This window comes from Schistocerca cancellata, chromosome 7 (genome assembly GCF_023864275.1).
Source record: "Schistocerca cancellata isolate TAMUIC-IGC-003103 chromosome 7, iqSchCanc2.1, whole genome shotgun sequence".
Classification (NCBI taxonomy): domain Eukaryota; kingdom Metazoa; phylum Arthropoda; class Insecta; order Orthoptera; family Acrididae; genus Schistocerca; species Schistocerca cancellata.
Window position 1 is genome coordinate 239,698,856 of NC_064632.1, and position 22,455 is coordinate 239,721,310.

Consider the following 22,455-nt stretch of genomic DNA (forward strand, 5'->3'; position numbering starts at 1 on the left):
TGTAATATAAATAGCATTGTCAGTCTACAAAAACTGTGCTAGGTAGTGTATCAATTCATGTTAAAACTGTCATCAGCATGAATGCTGTGAACAGGTTCATCCAGCATAGAGCCAACTGCACAACTGATCTCTGTTTGGAATTGAAGACACTCATAAATGTCTACATATATCGATAGTAACTAATATCTTACAATTAATAACCTGTGCTAATATAACAATGAAATAATCAGTTTTTGACAATATAATGTAATTGGATAGATAAAAATATCTATTTATCAAGTGGTGGCAGAAGAGCTTACATGTATAAAATAGTTTTACGTACATGAGCTTTTGGAGCCAGTAGCTCCTCCTCCTGGCAGAAGGGTTGAAGGGGAAGGAAGAAGGGTGAAGTAAAAGGAATGGAGAGGTTTAGGAAAAGAGTAAGAGCTGGGGAAAGTCACACAGAATCCCGGGTCAGGGGAGACTTACCAGATGTGTTGAAAAGGAAATCTGTGTTTCATCTGCCACAAGAAGGGCATGTGACAGTCGTAACACAAATTCTATATGTTGCATGTAATAGAAGTTTACGCATGCTGTAATCACAATCATGGCGACAGAAAGCAAAATGTGTAAAAGTAATGGCTCACATGCATTTGTAGGCTCTAGTGTGAAACAAGTTATAGTCACATTCATATGTGCACTGCTTCCATCATACAGTAATTTTTATGAGACAAGCTATACAGGTACTGTAACACACTAAAGCAACAGTTATGTGTAATGCATGACCAATGAAGGATTTTTCGCATATGCAGAGACATATGTTGACTTAAAATCATGTTGTGTGACACGCTCAGTTAATGTGGGTTTACTTATGGTTCATATGATTACCCATATAAGCTCCTAAGTAGACAGGCTTGGCACTAGAATGACCATGTCAGGAGAATGTCGGACACAGTAAGCATCTAAGCCTAACTATGTTTAACTTGTATTCAGTGAGGTAACACAGTGTTACAGGTACAACAGCTATGTTTACAGATGTATAAAAAAGCATAAAAACAATACAGCAGCTATTTAACAGGCAGCAATACCTATGTATTGACAGTCTACAGTAACTATTTAACAGATAGCAATAGCTACGTACTTAAGGACATTATAACGTAAATAAGAACAAAGAAATATTATGCTGAAAACAGTTCACTGAACATATTGTGCGGAAAAATACAGGGTGGCGCATGAAATGTGTTACCAATTGTTTCTTTCACAATTTACGACGCACATTAGATATCCCGCTGGGATCTCCACAGCAGTACCAGCAGAGCTTGGAAAAATGAAATGAGTTACGAAATGAAATGTAATTCACCATACTGCCGCTAGGAGACTAGTAAGCAGCAATGGCTGACAATGGAAGACTGACGACACAGCAAGGATCGGCAATTGTGTTACTTTTTCATGAAACAAAAAGCCTTGTTGTGACTCGGAGGCATTTTCGACAGCAGTTTAACACACGATGGGTCCCTTGCAAGAAGACCATCCACAGGTTGTACAATAAATTTGTACAGGAAAGAACAGTATTGGAAGCAAAGCGACCTCTGCCTAAGCCTGTTTGTTCGCCGGAGAATATTGAAGCGATACGAGTTGCTGTACACAGAAGTCCCGGGAAATCGTGTAGACAGGCAGCAGTGCAAGTGGGAATATCCAGACGCTCCGTTCAACATATTCTTAAAAGTGACCTCCATATGTACCCATATAAGATGACCTGTGCACAGAAGCTCACTGAAGAACACAAGCAGCAGAGACTACTGTTTGCTCAGTGGGCGGAGGATAGGGAAGAAACTCTCAATAACGTTTGGTTTTCAGACGAGGCGCATTTTCATTTAGACAGTGTGGTTAACAAACAAAATGTACGCTTTTGGGCCACTCAAACCCCACAAGTGCTTCATGAACGACAACATTATGCTCCGAGGATTAGAACATGGGCAGCAATTTCCAGTCACGGACTTATTGGACCCTTTTTCTTTGAAGAAACTGTGAACAGCGAGCGTTTTGAGCATGCTTCGCAATAGCTTCATTCCACAGCTTCTTGCTACTGCCTTGCCCTTCAACACGCAGTGGTTCATTTAAGATGGAGCAAGGCCACATACTGCAAACACTGTGTTGGAGTTTTTACACGAGCATTTCGACATGCGGATCATTTCACTCAGGTTTCCAGGTCGCTTCAATGACGGACAAAATTGGCCCCCAAATAGTCCACACCTCAATCCATGTGACTTTTTTCTAAAGGAAAAAATGTTCCCGAAACGTCCACGTGATTTAATGGAGCTCAGAAGACTTATTCTTCAAGCTTGCAGTGAAATTACGGAAGACATGTGCCTTAGGGTAATCACTAACTTCAGTGTTCATTTGAAGGAAGTTAGGAAACGAAATGGTGGACATATTGAGCATGTGCTGAGTTAGAACAAATCTCCATGTACGGCTCTTCATTGTAGTATATGTTCCTTTCAGATTGTATTGACAATAAAGTTTACATTCAAAAACAAAATGGTAACACATTTCGTGCACCACCCTGTAGTTGGGTAACCTGGTAGCACTGTATAATTAAGGCCAGATGTATCAATATCTGTATTGGAGCAATTGCATGGTCTGCAGTATGTATTTAAAATTTTCAATGAAATTCCTATTTTTCAGATTGGTTTTTTCATTTAAAACAACACAGCATTTTTTTTCCTTCCAAATGTGTGAAAATTTCCACTTCTTTTACATTATCCATATAGGGGCTTTTGTCAATTCTGTGCGATAATTATAAATTGTCCTCCCTGTTATAAACCAAATGGTTCTCATTTTTCGGGTGTAGAGAGTGTGGACTGATTGTTCTCACTTTTACAAATATGTTATTTGCAACTGCACATATTTTATATCCAGTTTGTGCTATATAGACTTTATCATAATCGTTGCACAAAATTCTATATACTCCAGACTGGTCTAACTGGCTTGTCTTATTAATGCTGTGTGCTGCATTATTTCTGGTAGTGTTATTGGTATGAAAAGCTACAGTGATGTTAGTATTACAAAAAATGCATTCAGTTTTATCAGATACCTTCTTTGTATATGGAAGTGTAACAAACGTAATTTTATTTTTTCTTTCTGTACTTACTGCATGATTTTCTTGCATTTTAGGTTTTTGTTAGCATTCGATTTCCTGTTAAATAGTCTTATCTACTATGTCAGAAGTGTAGCCATTAAGTGTTACAATACACTGAGGTGACAAAAGTCGTGGGAGACCTCCTAATATCATGTAGGACCTCCTTTCACCCGGCGTAGTGCAGTAACTTGATGTGACATCGACTCAGTAAGTTGCCTGCAGGAATACTGAGCCATGTTGCCCCTCTAGCCTCCATAATTGCAAAAGTGTTGCTGGTACAGGATGTGCACATAATGTCCTCTCAATGAAGTCCCACAAACATTTGATGGGATTAACTTGGGTGATCTGGGTGGCCACATCATTCACTTGAATTGCCAGAATGTTCTTCAAACCAATTGTGAACAATTATCATCCAGTGAAATGTCTTATTGTCATCCATAAAAATTCCATCGTTGCTTGGGAACATGAATTCAATGAATGGCTGCAAATGGGCTCAAAGTAGCCAAACATACCCATTTCCAATCAATGATTGGTTCATTTGGACCAGAGGCACTAATCCATTCCTTGTAAACACAGCCTACCCCAGTATGGAGCTACCACCAGCCTGTGCAGTGCCTTGTAGACAACTTTGGTCCTTGGCTGCATGGGGTCTGCACCAGACTTGAACTGCACCATCAGCTCTTACCATCTGAAATTCGGACTCATCTGACCAGGCCACGCTTTTCTAGTTATGTTGAGTCCAACCGATATGGTCATGAGCCCAGGAGAGGTGCTGCAGGCAGTGTTGTGCTGTTAGCAAAGGCATTCGCTTCAGTTGTTTGCTGCCATAGCCCATTAATGGCAGACTTCACCACATTGTCCTACATTTTTTCTCCCATTATTCCATGCATTGTTTGCTTGTCTGTTAGCACTAACAACTCTACCCAAACCAGTTGCTCTCGGTCAGTAAACGAAAGCTTTTGGCCACTGCAATATCCATGGTGAGAAGTAATGCCTGAAATTTGGTAATTTCGGCTCACTCTCAACACTGTGGATCTCGCAATCCTGAATTCCCTAACAATTTCTGAAATGGAGTGCTCCATGTGTCTAGCTCCAATTACCATTCCGCGTTGTAAGTCTGTGAATCCCCTTTGTGCGGCCATAATCATACTGGAAACCTTTCCAGATGAGTCACCTGAGTGCAAATGACAGTTCTGCCAACACACTGCTGTTGTTTACCTTGTGTATGTGAGACTACCACCATCTACATATTGCTATTCCATGACTCTTTTCACCTCAGTGTATATCATAATGTATACAACTCTTTTCATATTGTTGTTGTCGTTGTCGTTGTCGTCATCGTACCCCCCCCCCCCCCCCCCCCCCCCGCCCCCACCTCCTCCCATGGGAGGATGTGGACAGATTCTCAGTGGCGACGTCAAAGACGTCTACTTTTAATAGGATCCCATCATAAAATACAGCCTTAAGGGATGTGAAACGAATCAAGTTATACATTAATGCTTTGGAGATGAGTGGTGTAGTTCCTACATCATACAGGTAATACTCCAAAAGATGAGTAACATTGGACTTATATCAGCCATTTCTCAGCTCTGTAAATGTATTTTGGCTGTATAAAGGTACTCTCTGATGCTTGTACAACTATGAATAAACACAGGTGGCAGCACTTGTCACTCATATGAGCCAGAAAGGAATACAGACAACGTTGTGTTACTTGCTTTGAGGCATTCACATTGCCCTTTTTGCTACAAACCATGCCTCATAATGTCAGATGAAATGCAAAGTAGTTGTGTACTACAAGCTTTCTATTTAATTTTGAGATAGCCTTACAGCACAGTAGTGAAAAATAGAACAGGCTAGCTAAGGATCTAATTACCCAGAAACTGAAAAAAAAAGACTTTTTGTTTTGCAGACATGATCATTTGCTGTTTATGAAATGAAAAGACACTAGAATATATTTCTTTTGATGACAAAACACAAAATGATTGCATCCAATGTCAGTTTCAGAACAAAATTAGGGACACTCAAAATAGTTCGCCTGTAAACAGACTCAGTGCAAGACATGTCATAAATAGATTCCAGCTATAGAGATGTCAAAATATCCTCAGAAGATATGAGGTTTGGGTAGAACGAATCAAGGGAAGATCTTGGAAAGTGGCTAGAAAAAGATGTCAGATGATACTATGAAGAATATGACATACAGATTTGTTTTCAAAAATGATTTGAAATGTTTCATACTAAGGCAAATATAACTAAGTAATTTTCAATAAAAAACTCCATTTTCGAACAATATAAAAAGTTATGCTGAATTTATGTTCCAGAGTCCAAATATTCTGATAATGTGTAGAAGGAATTATTAATGAATTACTCTCCCTCACCACCCTCACACTCACCTGCTCCACCTCCACATCCACCTCCAACCCCACCCCACCCCACCCCACCCCACCTCTCCCTGAGGGGACCGAGGAGGTGGTGGCCGTTGCATCCGCCTCCGCCCTGCCCCCACTCCCCTTTTCGTCCTCTATCACTGAAAGTATCAGTGTTTTTCTGGTGTTCTTATATATGTACATTATTAATCTCTGTGGTTTGTCATCCCTCTTCATGGTGTTTTCTGTGCTTTGATGCTTTGGATGTGTTTTCAGTATTCTCGTATTTAAATGGTTTTGCTAAATGTTTGTTTTGAAATGGCATGTAATGTTTAATCAACATGGTAGCAGATGTATGCAGCTGATAAAGTTTTCATGCAGTGTGACAGGTGCTAATTTCGACAGGAGCATGATGTTAATAGAAGTGCAAAAGACAAGACAGTGGCAAACGAAAGACAGCAAATCAAAAAACTCACCGGTGAGGAATATTGGGAGACTTGGAGAATCGTAATGAAAAGTATTTTCGTGTGTGACAAAATCTTTGTTGTCGTAAATGGTGATCTCATCAAGCCAGATGAAAGTGGACAAAATCATGAAACTGAACTTGCTAAATGGACCAGGGTTAGCACAGGAGCAAGGAAAGAGCTAATTCTATTGCTTGACACCAAGCCTTTACTTCGTCTTGGGGAATGCAAGACTGCTAAAGAGATTTCGGATAAGCTACATAATGTTTATGGTGTTTACTCAGCTGAAAACATTTCTCTGCTTAGACACAAACTTCGTAACATTGTGTGGGAAGCACCTGGTGGAATACAGGACCATCTTCCCAAATTTGGTGACTCGGCTTTCATTTTTAGACAAGCCGATTGATGATGGTGATCTTTGTGCATGATTTTTGCAATATTTACCCAAAGGGTTCAATTACATTCATATTACATGGCACGATTTACTTACTGAAGAGAAGACCTGGAATAAGTCACAAAAATGGTGTTTAAATTATGAACTGAGAATAACAGATTGTGATGACAAAAGTGTTGCTACAGCAGTAATGTCAAAAATAAAGATTAACAAACAACATTAAAGCCACAAACAATCTTCATCTGAAGCAGATGCATTAATTACATCTCATTATAAAAGTAATGAAAATTTAAATGCTTTTCATGTGGTAAAGGTCACTTATCTAAACAGTGTAAAATATGATTGTTTTGTTTCAAGTGTAAGAAAAAGGGTCATCGATTAAATGAATGTAATAGCACATAGAAAAAAGAAGACAGTGCTATGTTGTTAACTATTGCAGTAACAGTGGGAGACACAAGAAATTATCATTGCACAGATACTTCAGAAACGGGAGAGAAGTGTTAATGCTGAGACGCAACAATTTTTGTGTGAATGTGGTGGGTGATACATTGACAGTGGTGTGATGCAGCACATAAAAAATAAAAAACGCTGTGTATGAACCATTTGAAACTCCAAATAAAATGGGTAGCTCCAAGAATGGTGTACAAATTGAAGCACTTGATACAGGTCGAATTGATGTACAGGTATTCATTGGACAGAACTATATCTTGACGCTGTTTGCTTTTGCCCTGCCGGATCCTGTAACTTATTTTCTGTTAAGAAAGCTGTACAAAAAGGAATAAATGAAGTAATTGAAAGTGATGACAAGTCATGGGTATTTTTGAGAAATAATATTGCAATTGCTGTTGTTAGATCCAATGGTGAAAATGAGCTAGATCCAATGGTGAAAATGAGCTTTATCATTTAGCCGTGAAGGTTGGTCATCAAGATTGGTCTTGTGTTGTTGCTGTAGCTGATGACTCTTTACTGAGAACACTGGAAGAACAGGTCATCAAAATAAAAGCTATGTGTGCCAGTTTTTGAAGGACTGTGACTTGGAGACAACGACTGCTAGTAGCTTTTGTCAGGGATGCATCTATGATAAACAGGATTGGCTGGCATTGGGTGAAAGAGTACAAAAACCCACTAAACCTCGAGAATTAGTTTATGCAGATGTTTGTGGACCAGTGGAAGAAAATGATTTGCAGGATTGTTGATACATTGCAGTTTTTAAGGATGTTTTTTTTCCAGATTTAGAGCAACATACTATTTGCAACTGAGACAGAAAGATGTAATTAAAGAAAAATTACCACTATTTATTAATATGATAAAGATTCAAGCTGCTGTTCCTGTGAAAGAATTATGCACAGACAGTGGCAAGGAGTTTCATAATAGATATGTACATAATTTTGCTGACTCTAGTTGAACTGAAACATTCAATTACTGCACCATGTACTCCTCAGCAGAATGGAGCTGCTGAGCAGGAAAATAGAATTCTTTGTGAGATGACACGTTCTTGGCCCTGTTCTACCAAAAGTACTGTGGGTTGAGGTTACTTTGGCTGCAACATGCACTTTGAATCGAACTGGTCTCAGGAATAAAAAGTAAAACTCCAATTTAAATATGTTCAAAAAAATAAAGTCTTCTGATACTTTGGTGATAATGGAATGCTATGCTTGGATTTGTACACAAAAAGACACAAGAAGTTTGATGCTAAACCTTCAAAAAGGGTGTTTGGTTGTTTATGATGATTGTGGATACTGTCTTCATTTTCCTGGGAAAAAAAAAGGTGTGTATGTATGCAGAGATGCAAAATTCAACTGCAAACAGTTTCAGAAACCACTTACTCAAGAGACCAGAAATGTTGTTTATATAGCAGATGTAGATGAGAATGAAAAGTTTACAGAAAATATACGTGAATATGTTGATTTTGAAGGGGAGAGTTAGTGGGATTGTATGAACCAAGATGTAGCAGTAAGTGCCCATATGGTCAGCAACTATTTGTATGACACTGAGGGGCAAGTTGAGAGCAACTTCGAAGCAAGAAATGAAAACACAGGAAGCCACAGTTTACATGAATGGCAAAATTTGAGGAATCATCATTTTACTGTGAAGAATCTGCCCATCAGCCGAGAATGATGCTTCTTTGCGGGGCACCAAGGAGCTATGAAGAAACAGTGCAATCAGAAAATTCTGAGGAATGGAAGAAGAAAGCCATGGAGGAAGAAATGAATGTTCTTGAAAGAAATAAACATGGGAGCTAGTTTGCGAAACTGAAACAAACAAAGAAACTGAAAATCGATGGGTCTTTGCTACAAAACTGAATGCAAACAATGAAGTGGTTCGATATAGTGCTTGAATGGTGGCAGAGGATATACTCAATGTTTTGGAATAGATAGTGTTGCCACTTTTAGCCCTGTTGCAAGATTTGAGACAATGATAGCCCTATTGAATGCTGCAGTCCAACATGATTTGTGTATAAGGCAATTCAATGTAAAAACAACATTTCTCAATGGTATTTTGAAGAAGAAAATATACATAAACATACACAGTGAGGGTACTTTGATGATGGCGCAGGATGTGAACGTAAATTACTGAAGAGACTGTATGGTTTAAAGCAAGCCTCAGAATGCTGGTATGAATGCCTTGTTAAATTTCTTACTGAATGTAATTTATGGCAGAACTGTTCAGATCCATGTATGTCCTATGGTGAAAACCTGGTGCTGGTGTTTTGTGTTGTTGATGGATCGCCTGTGGGATCTACTGATGCAACAATTAAGTTTATTGAGCAGTTGGGTGATTGTTATCAGATCACTGAACAAAAAGTTGATTACTTCTTGTGGTTACAAATAAATAAATTTGACATCTATTGAAATAAATCAGTCTGCATACACGAAGAGAATTTTAGAGAAATATGGCATGATGGATACAAATCCATTATTTTTACCCATTGAACCCTGTGAATGTGTCACCTGCTTTTAATAGTACATCCTTCTATCAAGAAATGTTTGGAAGTTTGCTGTATTTAATACAAGGTAGAAGACCAGACTTATCAAAAGCTGTCAGTGTTGCAATGAGACTTCAAGACTCACCTACACAGGCACATTTTGCATTGCTCTAACGAATATTCAGGTATCTTAAATCAACAATTGCAAATTGCATTAAGTTCGAGAAGAATAATATTGAAGCTTGTAGTGATGCCTATATTGGTGGGACAGAGGCACAAGACAATCAACACGTGGCATCCTGCTCAAGTTCCATGGATGGCTAGTTGTGTGGTAAAGTAAATTGCAGCAGTGTGTTGCTCTTTCATCAGTTGGAGGCAGAAAATATGGCTGCTACTGAAGCTTGTAAATCACCTGCGTGGTTAGATCAACTTCTGAAATAAATTTCAGTTGTTAAGTCCTCAGTTCCTATTTTGCAAACAGATACCAAAGTGCTATGAAATTTATTAATGGATCAGCATTTTATGAATGATGAAAACACTAGGAGACTATGTATCATTACATTTGTCAACTATTTAAAGAGAAGAAGCAGACATTGTGACAAAAGAGTTACCATTTACAAGATTACAAACGGTGAAGAACCGTGTTGTTTTTGGGGGCAAGTAAAAGTGTCCCGGACGAGTAGATTTGATTGGACATGAATGTAGGCATGTAACCACCCTGTGATGTGTACACCACATGTACACCCGCCATGTGACCCAAAACAGTTTAGAGCATAGTGCGGGCTGTGTCAGTACGAGTGGAGCAGTGCAAAGGGCTCGATGGTAATCACAATGGAGCAGCGGATGTTCGTTGTGAAAAGTTACGTGACAACAAAGTCATGGAAATGTGACCCAAAACAGTTTAGAGAATAGTGTGGGCTGTGTCAGTACGAGTGGAGCAGTGCAAAGGGCTCGATGGTAATCACAATGGAGCAGCGGATGTTCGTTGTGGAAAGTTACGTGACAACAAAGTCATGGAAATAGTATGGTCAGTTGGTTGCTGAGAAGTTTAATGGGGTTAAAGTGCCAGGCAAAGAACACCATGCAACACTTAGTCTGAAAATGGTTTCAAGCAGGATCCGCTTTGAACGAGCCAAAAAAACATTCCGAAACATGCACGCACAAATGCCCAAGGGATGAATGGTGGGTCTCTTTCAACATCTGCTGTAGTCAGGTTAGTACTGTGTTTCCTTCTCTCTGCTGTGATTCTTTTTACCCTAGAACTCTGTTCTCCAGCAGACAAAAATAGAAGAAATAATTTTTAATCTCAGGGTAACAAAAATGAAGATGAGCAGTGAAATTTTGTAGCATGTTGATAGATCAAAAGCTCTCCTGGGAAACACACCATTTATCTGTGCAGCAAACTAGCTCATGTACTTTTTTAATTGTATAAATTAAGAAACAATATGAGCAAACAGTTGTTACTCCATTCATACTTTGTTTTCTTTCATTTTCATCAGTAATTCAGAATTTTGCTTTGGGGGTAATTCCCCAGGAACTAAAAGTAGGTTCAGATGGCAGAAGAAGCAGCGAGATATTTATTAGGATTAGCACTCAGAGAGCCCTGTAAAAAAATGTATAAATTTTTAGACATGATGACAGTGATGGTGTAAGAAGATCCCTGACAGCTACTTGTGCTGTTGCCAGCTTTCAGCTGTGAAGCAGAAGTGACTTTAGGCAGATATGGTAGCCATTCATAGAACTGTGACAACACTGAGGCATTGCCATAGAGATGTTCATAACATGGCTTGTGATTGGTTGAGGTGGGTGCTCAAAGCTGCTGCATCCAACCCACTACAACTGTTAGGGATCTTATTACATAAATGTGGCAATAGCCTATACATATATTTTTAATGTATGCTATAGAAATCTGGAAAAATTTGCAAGAGATGTGATATTCACATATACAGTGCCAGAAACAATAACTTGTATTTGCCTCCCACAAATCCATAATAACTATAAATACTGATTCATAAAAATTTTCAGTAACTTAGCATAGTCACCTTGCACAGGACCACTAAATAAATATAAAAGCATACTATAAACTTGACTGAAATATAGTGTATTTTATTCAATCAAGGAATTCCTAAAAACTAATCATTGTAAGATACATTTTCCCTAATCAATGAAGAAAAGCTTTAGTTTTGAAATAAGTTAATTATTTTCTGTGTGTTTTGTTTTTATGTTCTGTGTCTGCAGCAATTTATTTTGTAGAACTTGAAACAACTGTAAATTTTGACAAAGCCATTTGTATAAAAATTATTGAAAGATGACTAAAGATTCTGAATTTGTAAAGTGTTGTTGCTATCACATACTTCAATCTTTCAAGAAATTGTGCCTTAACTTCTTGAGTTTCTACAAAGGCAACACACCAAATCAGCCGAGGATTTTAGTGTTTTGGTTCAAAAACTATCATAGCCAGAAATTTTGCTGCTGTTCATTGACTTCATGGTTTTTGTGAGCTCTTTTAACACATGAGCTAGAAAAAGTGGTGTCTGGTGGCGGAATGTGCAGTGCCTGTTTAAGTACTTCTAGTGATTCCGCTGTTGAGGGTCCATTTTTTTGTCCCTGTGTTTTCAGCTGCTGTGAGAAAGAATTCATTGAATTTGACAGCCAATAATTTGAATTTTGTGTATTCATATTTGCCATGTTATTGGCAAAGAGCATCAGTTTACTTCACTGATTATAAGTAAAATTTATTTCAGGCAAGTACTTATATAAATTCTCTAATGGCTTTTTCTTTTTAAAAAAAAAATCTGAACAAGCCTTGAAGGCCCAATGCTGCCATGTCATCCTGAGCCCTTAGGCATCACAGTTTAGATACTTAGGGGTTCGTGCTCAGCGCAGTGCTCTCCTGGCCAGTGTCAATTTTGGTGACCGGTGCTGCTATTGCTCAACCAAATAGCTACTCAATTGGCATCACAAGGGCTGAGTGCAGCCTGCTTACCAACAGCACTCGGCAGTCACAGATGATGACCCATCCAAGTGCTAGCCAATCCCACTGCACATAACTTTGGTGATCTGATGGGAACCGGTGTTACCAATGTGGCAAGGCCTTCGGGAATGGCTAAACCGGTTTTGTCTATTTAGTAATTTTCATTAGCCCATAAATACCTCAAGGACTATGGCTGGATCAAAATGTGAGGAGACAACATTTATGTAAAGCTAGACTACTCAAGTGGGGGCCTTGTGTATATGTTGACTTCTTGCATGTTCTGACAGAGCATTGGCCAAGAAGTATTTATTTGGCATTGAAAATGACGTAAGCCGAAACTGGTTATCCATTAAATAATTTACATGAGTATATGGCTGGAAAAATTTTTATTGTAAATTTAATATCATTTGTCTCTTTGCTACTCTCATCAGGGACTGGAATATCATTTACCTTCCTGAGTTTATTTATTTCATGCCTAATAACACTCCAGCTTGCTGTTTCCTTGATCCAGGAATTTTGAATTTTTTTCTGCATAGTATTTGTACATAATTTTTGCCTTTTTGATGATGTGGCAAAGAATTTTTCTATAATGCTTGCAATGCACCCTTTAGTTCTTGATTAGATCTAGACCTTTGCATTAAATAAACCTCTCCTTTCGTGGCATCAAATGTTTTGATTATTTTTGTTAGACACTTTCTCTTGGCTTCCACTGTTGTTGTTTTTGACATGTTCTTTGTGACTAGATTCCTAGTGTGTGTCCTTGGCAAACTTCATCCCATTATTCGCTCCATGAATTCTTTCTGAATTATGAACAAAGTCAGCATTTGTGAGTCTGTGGAATAACATGCTTCCCTTCTTAGTTAATATGGTTGATTGTGATGCTTCATTCCTGCCATCATGGTCATATGAATAATTTATTATGGGACTCACATTTATTTCATGACAGACAGTTTCATTTACATAAGTTTCATTTAGATATGAATTATTGACAGCTATTGCAATGTGTCCTTCTATTATTGTTGGAATTTATTGTTGGGATCATACCAAATTTTGGCATCAGAAACTCTTGATCAGAACTATACCAGATGAAAACTGTATTGAAACTGCACATTGATGACAGTAAATATACATATCAATTTATATTACATTCAGTTATTACAAAAGTTACAAGTATTCATTTTACAAAATTAATATGCGCCATTTACAAAGTCTATAAAATTAAAAGTTCAGGATGATATTTAATCTATAATTTTAGTGTTGAAATTAAGTTGACATATATTTTTATCTAATGCACATAGATTATTGACTATGAAGTACACATCAGAGCTTAACATGTGGGTGGCTTCAGGACATTTGGGATGGTTTTGTGTGTTTATGTTCTTAGTCCTGGGTATTTAGCTTCAGAATAACTGTCTAATTTTTCAAGGATTCTTAAAAATTCTAAAAAAATGGGTTATTTGCTAAATAATTTTGTTCATTTAAGATGGTGTGGGGATGATTTATTGTTATGAGTGAAAATCTTTAATTGTTCCAGAAGACCACCTTTGTAAATGACCCCCTCCCCCCAATGTTCCAGACAGTCATTAAAAATGTGTACCACCTGATGATGAGTCGCTAGATGATTCAAAACCGGCCATGATAAATAAAAATTGAAGCATCACAGAAGACGATTGGTTGCAGTTATTTTTGGAAATCTATAAAGATGTCACAGTCACAGTGTTCAACATCAATAATGGATAAAAGTTATATTAATATTTTCCTCATCTTATATCACCCAGTATTAATTTTCAGCATTTATATTATATCAGGGCAGTGTGAAAACACAATGAACGAAAGGGGAAGCTGTAGTTATCAGCTGTTAAAACTATTAGCTTCCATACTGCTGTACTTTACAATATAAGTAAAGTCCACATCAAAATCTTGTGTAGTGCAATTGTTACTGAGGTATATCGTGTATTTTGAACACAACTGTGAGAATTTCCACTGCACCCATTGCATAGTGTTATGCTTCACATCTTCAGTTTCCTGTTGCATTTGTTCTGTTATGACCATCGCAGTCCAATGTTCATAAGACTGTCTCTTAGGGAATATACATATTTAGTTTCACCATATGAGACAGTATGTTTGTAATTTGTAATAATAATATGTTTGTTTGCAGGACTATTTGTAATAATGATTGTTATTGTTTTCACTTATTCAGAGATAAGACATGTATTTTATATTTACTGCAACAAAACGTATTTTCAGGATGAGTTACGATCCCTGTCTGGTCAGATGGTGGAATTGGCAAAACGTGCATACCGTATTGAGCGCCTCTCCGTCCCAGCAGATATCGCTCTAGAAATGTTTGCGGACAACCCTCACAAACTGCAACAGATACCAGATATTGCAAGCAGTGATCCAAGTATGTACTATTAGTCATGTTACTCAAACTAAGATCTGCATTAGGCTGCTTGAAAACTACCAGAGAAAGAGAGAGAGAGTTAGAAGGTGAGGGAGGAGGGGGTTGTTCTGAGCTAAAATATTTTTAATGGGAGATTAAATTAAACTGCTTACTGTGTAAACCAGACAACAGACAGGGTGTAAACCAACTGCTGCAAAATTTAATTACAAGTACTTTTGCCCCTTCCCTTACCTATGTTCCTTAATAAACAGATACAAGGTATGGGAAAGCCTGATAAACAATTTCAATAAATCAATTTTCTAATAATAATTACTGGATAATTTTTAGCCAATCTGCCCATACTTGTCAGTGAATATCTGTGGCAATTTCACATTTCCGTCATAGGCAGGATCATGTTGGAGAAAATTTGCCATTACCTTTTTTCACCCTGTTATGAACTGCCAAGAGTTTGTTTATGTTGTATGGATGGTTTCAGTAAATGCGTATGCAGTGCAGTTTAATGTTGTTACTGTAATGGTTTTGGTGTGTTTGAAATGAAAGGAGACAGAATTATATGTGCTGCTGGCTGCTCTCTTTAACAGCAGCAAGGGGTGCTAAATATAAATCCCCATCAGATGGACATTGCACCATCAGTGTGGTCACATGTCGCACAGCATGTGAATCTTCAAAGAGCTTTAGGGTTAAGGCATCCTGACAATTTGAAATTGTACGCATCTAAACGTTAGTGCTGAAAATTTACCCACCAATGGGATTTGAATGCACTAACATTTGGGTTGAGTGTTATTCCAAGAATTATTTGTTCAAAACAGTTATTTGTTGTAAGATACTGTAAATTCCATCACATCCATTCCTTCTATGTCTACTCTGATATTATATCATGATTTTTTTTTACTAGCCAGTGCTGTTGCCAGTTTACAACAGTTTTAATTATTGTGAACTTGCTCCCAGATACTCATTTAATGTAAGTAATATGGGACAAATGGTTCAGGTAAATGGAGTTGGTTATGGAAAACAAGCTTAGTTTAACTGGGTCATAAGATTTATTTTGCATAACACAGCTTTTAAATGAAAATAATGATTCCAAGTGAATATAGGTTGGGAACTAATTTTTGACTGGTGAATAAGTGATATCTTAGTCTTGATTCACATTGATTTTCAGTGCTCTTTATTAGTTTATTGGCCTGTTACATTACATTCCCCAATATGTTTCACTGCATTTTTCTTATCACCTCACATCCTTTATCAAGGACTTTCATATTTTTGAATGCCTCAGTTCCTAACTAACATTATTCTGGATCTCCATAATAACTCCACTTAAGTGCATGTACTTCATAAAAGTTTACTCTGTTAGTAATTTTGTGCATGCCATTTCTAATGTGGAGAGTTCCAAAATCTGGAAACAATTTTCAACACAATGTGAGGAACCTAACTAAGCGCTTTATCTTATTTCTACCTGGGACCACCACTACCTAGCAAAAGAAGCATTACTCTCATAGAATTACTACCCTCACCCATTTCTCGTGAAGTTGTAGTTCCCATCACTACATGTCCCACCTAGCCTCCCAAATCTTCAGAAACTGTCCTCATCACTCATAAAGTGCACTGTTATCAAACATAACTGCCTTGCATCAAATACGGTCATCAGTCTGTCACCAATAAACCTGAATCACACAAAATTCCCAGTCTTCTCAAAAGGCTGCATGTTCAGCATTAAAATGTTTAATATCAAATGAAGGTTTAGCCATTTCCACTTGTCAGTAATCTGCTTTCCTCAACTTGTTCCCAACAGTGGAAAGATTTCTTTGGATCCCACCATACTGTCAACAGTTAGCCCACATCCCACACTGAACATTGCCATAAATGGTTCCTACTACTATTCCAACCATGATCTGTCCTTTCCCTGCTGTCACCCTCTACTAACCTTCAAGGGATTTCTCACCTTTGTCCAGGCTTCACCTTTCTGGTGCAGATTCCTTCCCAATTAGTCCAACTTCACAGCTATGGAACCCACAAACCCAACTTCACGGTGTACATCACTCATATGATGGTTACAGTGCTCCTTACACAGAGGTGCTTTGCCTTTGTTGTCCAGCAGCTTGCACCAATTGTCTGCAGTCTCCATTCATCTGTCCTTTCTAATGGCTCCACTAAATTCTTTGCCCATCATGCCAAGCACCAATGGTACTTCCATTTTGACATCTTACCATCTGTTTCATAGTAGGAGGTGCCTCTTTTTGCACCTTTGGTGCCTGTGTAATCTTACAGGCCCTTTGCTGAAAGATAATATTCTGCCGAAACAGCCAGAAACTGATTTCCCACACCCTTTCTTCCCCTTGACAGCAACAACCTTTTCACCACCCTGAACAAGACATAGACCTTAAAAAACTCAACATGCTGCCTGACAAAAAAGTGAAGCACTCGGATGCCACGGCTGGATGTCAGTGATGCTTTGCCCCTCAGCCAGAGTACATTAATGTTGCTCATATTTAACATTGTTACTAGGCCTCGTAGGGTATATAAGGACATGAAGTGTGTCAGATGTTGGTGATCCTTTTGAAGGGCACAGAGATGCCACCCACTCTTGTGAGATAATGTTATCAGCACCTGACTGGTTTTGAAAGAAGTATCAATTTGTGCGTCCATTTCCTGTATGATTACAAGAACTTATAATGTCCTCCGTGCAACATTTTGTGTCATCTTACACCATTTGTTAGAGGCTAGCAGGGCCCAGTGTCTGGAGTTACCATTCCATGTGTAAGCTCCTGTTAACACCACAAAAAAACGCTGCATTTGGATTGTTGCATGTACTACAGATGAATGACTTCACACTGCATTCAGCAATGAATCGTTGTTATGTATTACCTGTGATGACCATTGTCTAAGAGTATGACAACAACCTGTGGTGAGGTCCCATTCTTCCAGTATTTTGGAGATGCACAGGGGTATTACTCCTGGTATCATTGTATGGGGTGCCATAGAATATGACTTAAGTAGTAGTGGTAGTGATAGAGGGAACTCTGACAGCACAATGGTACAGCATGGACATAGTGTGTTCTTCTGTGTTACTTCTTATGTGACAGTACCGTGGGGCCGTTTTTCAACAGGATAATACTTGTCCACACATGGATGTGTGACCTGTAGTAGACACTTACCCACCACCACTTCCTATTGCAGATCAGTCACAGGCATTTCCTATACAATCAAAGAAAGATTATCACAGCATTATTGTGTGTAAGTATCTGTGTGGGTACAGCATCTAACCAGCTGTCTACTCATGTAAATGACCACTACTGAATTGTGGCTAACTGCTTGCTCAAAATGCTGTATATCACAGTGCTTTCCAACTACTCCAACTAGCTCTTGTGTGAACTGTGAAGATGGGAAGACTACCTGCAACACATTCTTTATTCCTTCAGTTCCCCTAACCCCCTCTAGTTGCCATTCTCACCTTGTCTACTTCTCACTCTCTTGCTTCAGCTCTGGCAGTTTCCGGCAACTAGAGGGAGAAGTGTGGTGATGGTGTGCCAGACTCCCACTTTATTATTGAGCTTACGCGGAGTTGTTTCACCAATCTTCTTTTCAGGATAGCCAGCTGCGATTGTCTGCCCATCTTCTTCTCTGAAGATAAGATGCTGTTTTGGAGGAATTTTTTATACTCTTTAAAATAACTCCGTGCACTCGGTATACTTTTAAACCAATCTCACTATATTTTCACTTTCACAAACAAGACACCATATAAATGATTCATTTTTGTAAGCCCAACAATTACCGGGTTGACAGATACTTTTACATACTTTATAACAAATACAATCTAGAAAGCTCTAGCAAGTCCACCATCCAGACCTCACGAAAGTAAGGAAATAAATAAGTGTCTTTTCTTTTCTTTAACAATGTTCAACTATTCTCAATAACCACTGATGTAGCATCATTGCTGAGTATGTCACATTTGCTCCTTGTGCTGGGCGTGTAACTCCTGAGGTGAGCGCTGCGACTACCTGCCCATGTGAATCAACTGTCCGATACATGCCAGTCCTGCACACACATAATCATGGCACAGTATAGACAGTTCCACTTTCACACACTTATCTTTAAAATAACACGTGTTTGAGATGGTGGAAATACGAGGGTCTCTAGAATTTACCCCGAAATTCTCGAGGCACTGCACAACCTTTCCTCTCATAACATTTTACACTTCATTCCTCCCATATCACTATGTTATAACCCCCACCCTAGCAGGGGGCTTGCAGGTTTTTGGGGAAGATGCTTGTAATGAGCACAGGGCTTGAAGCAGTTACAGCATTTCTTCTTACCCCGTGATCACTCCCTCCCTTCTCCCCTTTCTACCTGTTCACTCTGACCCATAAACCACAGTGACTTCTTTGCTGCAGATCTAGCTTCCCCAGGGACTCTAATTTTGGGCATTCTTCCACCACCTTGGCCAAATTTAATAATCATTTTCAGCTAATCCAGTATGTTACTCATTAGCAGGTATGACCCTCCACTTACCAAAATTTTTCCTCAGTAGTGTGAGCTAGCTGTGTGGGGAAAAGCTTGCCCATTGTGGGAGACATCCCATCGGATATGTACAGGCACCTTATTCACCTGGTCTATGTGATATTCACAACTGGCCAAACCCAGAACAATGTCAAACCTGTTATGGGGGTGTGCCAAGTACTTGTATGGCTGTAGTGCCCCCCCCCCTCCCCCCCCCCCATTGGCACTTTTGATGCCAAATCCCCCAGAAAGGATAACTGATTTGATCTTTTGACTGTCATCATCTCCTCCTCATCTTAAAGAATATTTAACTCCTAAAAGCCTTTCTGTAGGGCAGATCCAAAATGTCTCAGGTTCTATAATGAGCACTGTTAAGTTGTACTCTTTGTGTTCTAACACAGGGTCTCCCATTTTAGCCTAGTTTATGATGCCTTTGCAGCTACTGATTTATTGATTTGGAGCCTCAGATTTCTCCAGTCTATTTTATTGGAAGTTATATGATGATTTTTGTCACAGTGACCAATTTCAGATTTTCCACACTGATAATCAGAACATCCTCCATGCTGGAATTTAAAGAATGCGTTTGCATAGTTTCACCATTTCTTTGAACCCTAATCTACCATCAGGGAAAAAAATCATGTTATCCGCCAACATTCTGCTACTGTGGTGTTACAAGGATCAGAAGTACCCAGCACTCTCATCTCAGGTCCACACTGCCAGAAATTTGTATCTTATTGAAACCATGAAATAGCAGTGGCCATTAAAAACTGCAGATGGGCAATTCACACCTTTTAAGTGATACACTTACCATCTTCAGAAGACTAAGCCTAGACCCAGTACCTAATTACAGAACAGAAGCAGGACTGTTGGGAAATATTTGTAACTGTTATTGGGATGTATACCTCCAACTCTCAAATACAGGAAATTTCATGCACTATTTATGAGCACTAGTCATCCTCTAGTATCCCATGCATCTATAAGGATACCATCATTTAATTTGACCCGAGCATTGTAACTGAACACGTACCAACAGACTTTGTCTGAGCCTCGGAATCTGAAAGTATCCTCCCACCTACATGAAATATAAATGAAAGGTGTTATCCATCCCCAGTTTCAACACTCTGATGCATGCAGTGCATGAACAGGATTCCTCAGTGCCTTGGCACAGTGCCCTGTAATGGCACTGGGAACTGATTACATATGTACCCAGATGCTGTATCATTTACCCATAAATCACAAATGTCATATTCTTGTACTTTTTAATCACATTTGGCAAAGAGCAAATTTCTTTCCCATAGAGTGAAAGCATAGTTACCTCAATTTTGAAATCAGATAAAAGCCCCTGTAAGGAGGACAGCTTTGTCTTACAAATGATTTTTGCTAGTTGTTCAAATGAATGGTGAACCAATGACTGATTTGAACCCTTCTGAGTAAGGAACTTGCGAGTGGATTTTGGTAAGACTGGTTACCAGCAGGTGCTTATTCCTCTTGGAATCTGCCATCAGAATGGCTTTCACCCAATGCCTCATTGCTGTTTTTTTAGAACTGCAAAAAGTGTGTGACTCCACTTGATACCAATAATGTTCTTGATACCCTATATGGTTGGGGTTTAGAGGACCCTCCTGATTCTTATCCAGGATTTATTACCTCATCTTCCACATTCAAGTAGGCATTTCTCCCAAACCCTCCCCCCCTCCCCCCCCCCCCCCACATGACAATGGAGTCCCACAAGGCTCCTTTCTGAGTGCATCCGTTTTACTGGACTTACAGATGCCATGGGACATGCACTTTCTTGATATGTTGATGACTTTTGCATCTATTACAGGTCTTTAAACATGAGTATTGCAGAAAGCGAACTTCAGGGTGCCGTAAGGAAATCTCTGTCTTGGGCGCCAATCTATGACTTCCAATTTTCACTACAAAATGTTTAATGTAATTGTCCCCTCAATGATTAGATCACTCACACCCAGAACTCTATTTACATAGTGGGATACTTAATATAGAGACATACTGCTTTTTAGAACTTGATGCTAAGATGACATTGCTGCCACATATAAAATAAAACTTAGTACTCTGTGCTATTTCAGCAACATTTCCTTGTGTGCCAGATTCTCCACCCTTCTGTGATTTTTATAAAGCCATCGTAGTATCCAATCTAGCCTATGGTGCTGTGCCATTTAGACTCAGTTCATCGCTGCGGGGTCAGACTCGTGACCAGTGCTTCTCAGATGATCTCAATAGATAGTGTAATGAGTGAGTTAGGACCCCCCCCCCCCCCTCCCCTCTACAGATTTGATGGCCACAACTATTACTTAACCATGCAATTAATGTATGTAACCTCAGTGACCATCCAAACTACATGTGACTCTTCTGAACCTTCTCACATGATTGAACACCCTCTAGGTGGGCCCCTTGCCTACAACTTCTTTCAGGTCTACCTTTCAGTTCTAAAAACTATGACTGGTAAAAGTTTTGCAGTAAGGTCAAAGAGATTGAGGATGATTATACATAGTCCAATGAGGTCATTAAGATGGCGGTTAATGACTTTACAGTGAAAGCATATAGTTATAATGATGACTCATTTTATGTAGACATGTGGCAGAGTGTGAAGATTCATCTTGTACAAACATGTCTGACAAATAATCGTCACTTACTGACACATATGAGAATGGATGTGATAGCAATTAGTGTAAGACGTCAAAAATTTTCCAAACAACAAGTACACATGTCAAAGTTGTGTTCAGTTAATGATGTCAAATATCCATAAGTTTTCGTCTGTTACAACTTTAGTTTCACATTGCTTTGATAAGTGATATGCATCGTGTAGCAACAGATATCTTCATTGAATAAGTCAGTTATTACAACAGTTTCAGTTTCAATTACACAGAACAGTTTTGGTGATCACTGTCAGTATCTTCTATTACAACTTTAGTTTCATGTTGTTTTTGATAATTGATATGCATCTTGCAGCAATAGATATCTTCATTGAATATTTCATTTACTACAACAGTTTCAGTTACACAAAACAATTTTTGTGGTCACTATCACCATGTGTCAGTTTTGTTTTCACATAGGCACAAAACTCGAGTGTAGATTAGCAGTCCAGTGAAAGGGAGATGGGGTTCATTCCCCCACACTGTTCTGCTCCCTGTGATGCTCTAAGTCCTTGCTTGTTTATATCCTCTACTGATTGAGACATTAAAGTTTCTCCACAATGCAATTTTCAGTTTTCCTTCTTTATTGTTTATTTTGTATTATTTTTTGCATCTAATTTCATTAGCTTTTCCTTAGGTAGTTTTCAGTGTATAGTTTTTTGTG

The 22,455-nt window shown here is 38.7% G+C and overlaps 1 protein-coding gene across 1 annotated transcript in view; it reads left to right on the top strand.

Annotated features, from left to right (window-relative positions):
* The window catches only part of LOC126092495 (39S ribosomal protein L39, mitochondrial), a 74,649-nt gene that overhangs the window by 28,734 nt on the left and 23,460 nt on the right, over positions 1-22,455 (top strand). The window contains exon 5 of the mRNA XM_049908113.1: positions 14,487-14,643. Coding sequence (XP_049764070.1) covers positions 14,487-14,643 — 157 coding nt within the window. The remainder of the gene's footprint in view (positions 1-14,486; positions 14,644-22,455) is intronic.